This window comes from Etheostoma spectabile, chromosome 16 (genome assembly GCF_008692095.1).
Source record: "Etheostoma spectabile isolate EspeVRDwgs_2016 chromosome 16, UIUC_Espe_1.0, whole genome shotgun sequence".
NCBI classification, from domain to species: Eukaryota; Metazoa; Chordata; class Actinopteri; order Perciformes; family Percidae; genus Etheostoma; species Etheostoma spectabile.
The window spans coordinates 195,401-201,762 of record NC_045748.1 but is presented as its reverse complement, the minus strand read 5'-3'; the positions used below and the strand labels follow the sequence as shown (position 1 = coordinate 201,762).

The window sequence follows — 6,362 nt, the reverse complement described above, 5'->3', positions numbered from 1 at the left end:
ATATATATTAAAAATGTTGGCTGTGCTACTTTCTTTAGTTATCAGTTTGATTCCTAATATGTTTAATGCTTGTATAACAGTTTGTAATTATGTTTTAAAGAGTCATATAAAAGTATTGTTACCCTTAAATGTTTTGGATTTGGTCACCCCAAGCATTTTCTCTCTTCCAACAGGGTTTGGGCACCCGTGAACACATCCTGGTGGAGATTCTGGCAACAAGAACAAATCAAGAGATCCGAGAGATCAAGAGGGTCTACAAAGAAGGTACTCTGTTACTAGTTGGTGAACAAGCTGAGGTCCTGAAAGGTTTTCACAGTTTACAAAACATGTGATGCATTTACCTGACACTCTTTAGTGTCTCCATACACGCAGCAGAAGCCCAACACCGAATAGGCCTTAAAAGTTTTACCTGCTGCAGTCCCACTTTGTTCCATTATCTTATTGCAAAGTCAGTTATCTTTGTGCTGAAATGGTCTTCGTTCCTCAGTGTACAAAACGGAGCTGGAGGACGTTATTAAGGCAGAGACCCATGGTGACTTCACCACGGCCCTCCTGGCTATGCTAAAGGCAAATAAAGACGAGAGCACGGAAATCAACAACGATCTGATCAAAAAGGACGCAGAGGTAAAATCAGGATAAGCCTGGTAACTTTTTATTTTTTCTTACTGTCAATATAGCAGGAGAAACACAAAACTACTTTAAAATAGTTTCATTTTAACAAAATTATGTAATCAAAACTGCTGGACACTGTAGTTTTTATCAAACATTAACTGGTAATGGCATGTTGTTTCTGTAGGTTCTGTTTGAGGCAGGTGAGAAGGTCAAAGGAACCAATGTTTCTGCCTTCATTGACATCCTGACCACGCGCAGCGCGCCGCAGCTCTGCAAAAGTGAGTCCTTGAAATGTGTGAATGCTTCCACTGTTAGGTTTGACTCACCAGAGGCTTACTCTGACCTTAATTTCAAAGACGACACACATCTGGAAAAACGAGTATTACCACACTCTTTCAGGTAACTGGGCGAACACACCTACCAGTGAAAGAACTATTCAGAGTCTTTTGTTCGCTTAAAACTATCTGTGGAAAGGTTAATATATTCTTTATGGATTTCTTTATATTTATGTACACAATCGTTCAACAAAGCAATGCTCCATAGAGCAGGGGGTGTCAAACATACGGCCTGTGAGCCAGAACTGGCCGCCACAGGGTCCAATCAGGCCCACTGGAGGGACTGTGAAAAGTTGTGTGTGTGTGTACTTTTTTTTTTTTTTGCCAACATAGAGCTGACAAACTCTGTGGCAGTTTGCAGGTCTGGCCCACTTGGGATCAAATTTATGAGTATGTGGACCATGATGTAAAATTAGTTTGACACCCTTGATTTAGAGTATGATTTCTGGCAGTTTATGTCTAAACATACTTTTAAAAGCAGCTGAAGGCTCGTTTTTTAAATTCCAGAAATGTTTGAGGCATATGTAATTATCTCAATACAAACCTGTTTTCAGCCCATACCCATGACTACCTGTTGTCTGTTTACCTGTTAGCGTTCCAGCAGTATGCTACCATCAGTGACCTCACTTTACCTAAGGCCCTACAGCTGGAGCTGAAGGGAGACATTGAGGACTGTCTCATTGACATTGGTAAGGAGGGTTTCAGCATTTCTTTCATGATTTGATCCAATGTAGGTTTTTTTATGAATGAGTTCATTCAGAGCTTTTCAGTACATGTGGAACACAGATTTTTTTAATAAATAATATTGTCTTCTCACTTATTCACTTGTTTGCTTATGCTGCCAGGCCACTGTTAATCAATGTTGGTCAAAGCACACCCACACAGTCTGGATGAAGCAGATTAGCAGAGGTTTTTTTTTTTTATTTTAAGTGTTAATCTCTTAAATAACTAAGGATGCTTTAGTTGTGATTGTTGCACATTCAGTAATGGACAATTAATGTAATGTTTGAAACTATGTTGTCCTTACTCTGAAGGTAAGGTCAGTGGGGTCACCAAAAAGACATTTTACACAAATATTTTCAGACATAGCAATGCATACCTCCACTGCTAGCTGGACAAAAGGATGTGGCAAAAAAGTCTGTCATGCAACATGTAGAATCCATAAAGAACCAGAAAAACTTAAATGCCCAAATAGACAAAATTAGCTGAAGAAGTGCATAAAACAGAGTTGACCGCTGGATATACCCAATTCCAATGATAACATTCTAGTCTCCACCGTGGCCTATCAACAAACCTTGTGTAGACTACTTTAGCCTGACCGTAACACATTATTAAAGGAAATAAACACTGAGCTGTCACACACAGCATCATATGGACTGTGCATATTTTCACTGGGAATGTTTTGTGTCTTAACTTCTAGTGAAATGTTCATGGAACACTTCAGCTTTCTTCGCTGAGAAACTCCATCATGCTATGAAGGTGTGTGTGTGTGTGCGTGAATATCTCTTACTCACTGTGTGTGTGTCTGTGTTCCACAGATATTCTCTAAATGTAGTTTTCATTTGTAAAAAGGACTTCTCATATTTGTCTTTCTTTCAAATGCCTGCTCTGCAATGTTTTTGAAGTTTAAATCCATTGAAAAGTCAGCCGTAATATTCAGTATTGACATGTAAACTATGTCAAATTGACTTATCAGAAATTAGCTTGTACATGAGTCCTTGTTCTGCAGCAGACTCTCAAATGTCCAATTTTTGGAGGTATGGTCAGCATAAATATCATCAACCTCTGTAAAACCCTGCTTAACTGATGATCGGCTATGCAACCAAAACATACACGGACATTAGGGTGCATCAAATTTGAATGGGAAATTTTAATTTCAAAATATCAATTTGGCTGGCATTGCATTTTGTTCCAATTAACATAAAAATGACTTTTGCAAAGTTTTGAGGAATTCCATTGAGATTTAGGGGTGCCACCTAACACATGAACTTTTGTGAAATTTTGAAAAATGGGCACTTTTTAGTCTAATTGCCAAAAGGTTGACCTGGAAATGTTGAGTACAGTGAACTTTTATACAGTAACATGTTCTATAGGGTTATCAAAGTAAAAGTTGTATGTTTGCCCTTTGGGCAACTTGGGCATTTCTCAGAATTCAACTTTCAAGATTCTCCATTCATTTGTCCTATAGACAAAAGGAAATGGAGGTGGCCTCACGTGGCCTTACCCTGAGTTTTGTGCACCAGTGATGGATGTCGGACACACATATAAAGTTTAATTGACTTTATTGTTAAACACAAGGAGTACATTCCCCGCCTGACTCTGCAACCAGGCCACGCGTGAAGGCAGCCTGTTGCATTGGTGACATCTTCAACCTTGTAGCCAGTGACACAACACTTGGTCGGCTAAGGATATCATGTGGAATGAAGACGTTTGTTCCAGTCTTCTTACGCTTGACACTTGCTCCAGTCTTCTTACACTTGTGGGATGGTTCGCCCTCAGATGGTGGACAGACTGTATTAGTATCCTCCTCTGGCTCCTCATCACTCTCCGACACCAAGCTGGACATTGCAGTCATCTCCTCCAGCTCCTTTTCACAGTGGAACAGCCTGGCTGCTGCGGCAGCTTGACGCTCCACTTGCCGCTACACCTTGAGCTGCAGCTTTTTGTCCAATACACCAAATGTGGCCACTCTGTCGGTCTTCATGCTGGCCAAGAAAGCATGTCTTCTGGATTATCAATTAGCTTTTCCACATTTGGAGGCCACAGCGAAATGTGCATCAAGTCTGCACTCCATTTTTCCAATTGTTTCGCTGTGTCTCCTGGACGCTTGGCCTGGGAGATTTTCCGCAGTTTGTTGTTAGCATTGACTAAGTCTACCATCTGTGGCACGCACGCTTGTCGCTCACCATTGGGATGTTGGCTTTCTTGTAAATGGGCCGCACGCTCCAGGACACCTTGGCTGCTTCGAACTGCGACAGCTCCATTTGCACCAGGTTTCTGGCAAGCATGCAACGTAGTCTGGCGACCATTGGCAGTTTGGCACCGGTGATGAGCCATCCTCACTGGTGATGCTGGGCCCAGACCAAAACCAGGATGCGACTGCAGTCTGGCAGGGACCAGTTGGTGAGGGCAGCATCTTGAGCTGGATCCTGGGTTGTGTTGTGCAGTGCCTGAGAATGAAAAGGATACAAGCTCAAGGATAGTGTTTAAAATCATATCTTAGCAACTTAATATGACTCAATTGATGATAACCATGCTTGCATAAGCCTCAAATTTTAGCTTTACAAAGTCTAACTTCATCATAACTTACCTTACTCACTACCAAGTAGCTAGCTGGGCTCGCAAATATACTTATATTTAAAATGTTAATTTACTGTAACAACTACAACTGACTCTCAATAAACTGAGACATCAATACTCTGAATATGACATTGTCCACTCAAGATACTGTGATGTTAAGCTTATAGCTTAGCTACGTGATAGCTACTGTGGTTAGCAAACTGTTGCTAGCTAACGTTATCTAGATGTATGAACACCATACCTATAAATGACTTAAGTATACAAAACACAACTACAGATATGTTAGTAATATGTAATAATACATACCCACACATTTAACAGAAAGATCACCTTAGTTTTCTTGAGCTGCAGTGTTGTTTACCTCAGTCTCCATGGCGACCATTGAGCACTGTTTACCACTTTATCCACAAAAACAGATGTGTGGTGGCACCCCTAAATCATCATGTATTGAAAAATATTTTGCATGTGTTGTTTCTACATCTAGTTTGAACCTTTTTTAGCACCCAGCCATATCAGAATTCAAGAATTGTGTTTTTTGATGCACCCTAACGGACATAGTATGGTACATAACTTTTATACGATGTACAAATCTTGCATGAGAACACCTAAAACGCAGTGTGTAGTAAACCCACAGAGTGAGATTTGCATGTTTTCTATATAATCTCAGAACCCCGGCACAAATGAGGACACACTGATCCGGGTGCTGGTGAGCCGCTCTGAAGTTGACCTGAAGAAGATTGTGCAGGAATACAAGGCCATGTATGGTGTCAGCCTACAGGAGGCCATACGGGTAAAATGACACCTATGAAACAGTTGAATTTTCTTTTACTCATTTAGTCCAGAAACGAAGGACAATTTAAATAGTATTTCAGCTGAGCACCTTTTGACTCTGTTTCACAGAGGGAGACTAAGGAACATTTTGAGAGCGGCCTGCTTGCACTGTGTGGACCGGAGTGAAATTCGGTTTTCTGACATTCTGAAACCACTTTACTGGAATTGGAGGCCAGCTTGTCGATTGGATGTCGGTGAAGTCTCACAGCTTTCCAAATGATTATAAATACCGTAACCAATCTGTCTTGAGTTGATGTAATCCCACCAAGAATAAAATATATATTACATTCCTGTTTGATCTTTCATGTGTTGGCTTTCTTTGTCTTTTTTTTTTTTTTTTTTTTTTTTTTACAATTGTAGCTGCAATTCACAACATGGTTAATCGTTTAGTATGATATTAAGTTTTGAAAGATGTGAAAGTGATGGACCACGAGGAAGGTGACCAGGAAAAAAGTGTAAACTAGGGATAGAACTCAAAAAGCAGAACCCCCCCCCCCCAATGAGTCTCTAACACAGACTACTGTCAAAGCCTTGTGGGATCTGCATTTGCTTGAATACCTAAGAAATTGGTCTTCAGTTTTGTTCAAGATGAGGTACTCAATACTTTCCATAGATGTTTGGAATGATTAAAAACGTGATGCTTTAGTTAGGACACCTGTAAGAGGTCAACAATTATGAGCTAGTAAATTGCAATTTTGAGTCTGAATTTTGAAATGTAAAAATCTGAGCTTTTAAGTCAAAGAAAGTGGCAATGTTGACTTTGTAATTAAAAATGATATATTTAGATTTAAGAGATACAATATTGATGAGTCAGCATATTAGCCAATAGGTTAAAATGTTGACTTAAGACATGAGGCACTAAGGCACTCTGTATTCTAAGTATATTTAAAGAGGAATCATTTATGTTGACTTTTGACTCATTTTAGTTTTGTTATTCCTAACTTTTTTTTCGGGCTAAAACGGGCTTTCATAGAAATCTAGTCTTTAAAAAAGTTTTTAACAATGTAAGCTACTGTAACGGAAATCACTCTGTAAGTGGGTCGGTTTTCTAGAGATTGTCATAAAATTGAACACAAGCACATAATCACCCTAATTCAGAACATAACTTACTTGAATGGCTAACATCAAAGCCCGTCTACTTTGATTACATGTAATTTCCACCACCATCATAGTCATCACCGTAGCAACAGTGCAGAACCGTGAACTGCGCAGGAGCAACGTTCGCGAACACACACATGCACGTGACGTGGACTTTACCGTGTCCGGAAGTGCTTTGGCTTTCCC

The 6,362-nt window shown here is 39.9% G+C and overlaps 2 protein-coding genes and 1 long non-coding RNA gene across 7 annotated transcripts in view; 2 read left to right on the top strand and 1 right to left on the bottom strand.

Moving 5' to 3' along the window:
- LOC116704389 (uncharacterized) overlaps positions 1-1,840 on the bottom strand; it is a 15,031-nt gene extending 13,191 nt beyond the window's left edge. The window contains exon 1 of the long non-coding RNA XR_004335668.1: positions 1,831-1,840. This is a non-coding gene — a long non-coding RNA (uncharacterized LOC116704389). The remainder of the gene's footprint in view (positions 1-1,830) is intronic.
- The window catches only part of LOC116704380 (annexin A1), a 7,833-nt gene extending 2,450 nt beyond the window's left edge, over positions 1-5,383 (top strand). For all 5 annotated transcript variants that reach the window (XM_032539813.1, XM_032539812.1, XM_032539810.1 and 2 more), the window contains exons 6-12: positions 174-264; positions 488-624; positions 797-890; positions 1,541-1,636; positions 2,368-2,426; positions 4,915-5,037; positions 5,148-5,383. In XM_032539813.1, the coding sequence (XP_032395704.1) occupies positions 174-264; positions 488-624; positions 797-890; positions 1,541-1,636; positions 2,368-2,426; positions 4,915-5,037; positions 5,148-5,204 (657 nt within the window). In that variant the 3' untranslated portion in view covers positions 5,205-5,383. The remainder of the gene's footprint in view (positions 1-173; positions 265-487; positions 625-796; positions 891-1,540; positions 1,637-2,367; positions 2,427-4,914; positions 5,038-5,147) is intronic.
- A 972-nt stretch (positions 5,384-6,355) lies between these two features.
- Positions 6,356-6,362, top strand: part of slc30a5 (solute carrier family 30 member 5) — a 14,606-nt gene continuing 14,599 nt past the window's right edge. Inside the window, exon 1 of the mRNA XM_032539803.1 lies at positions 6,356-6,362. This exon is cut by the window's right edge and continues 528 nt beyond it. The gene's annotated coding sequence lies outside the window, so the exon portion shown is untranslated.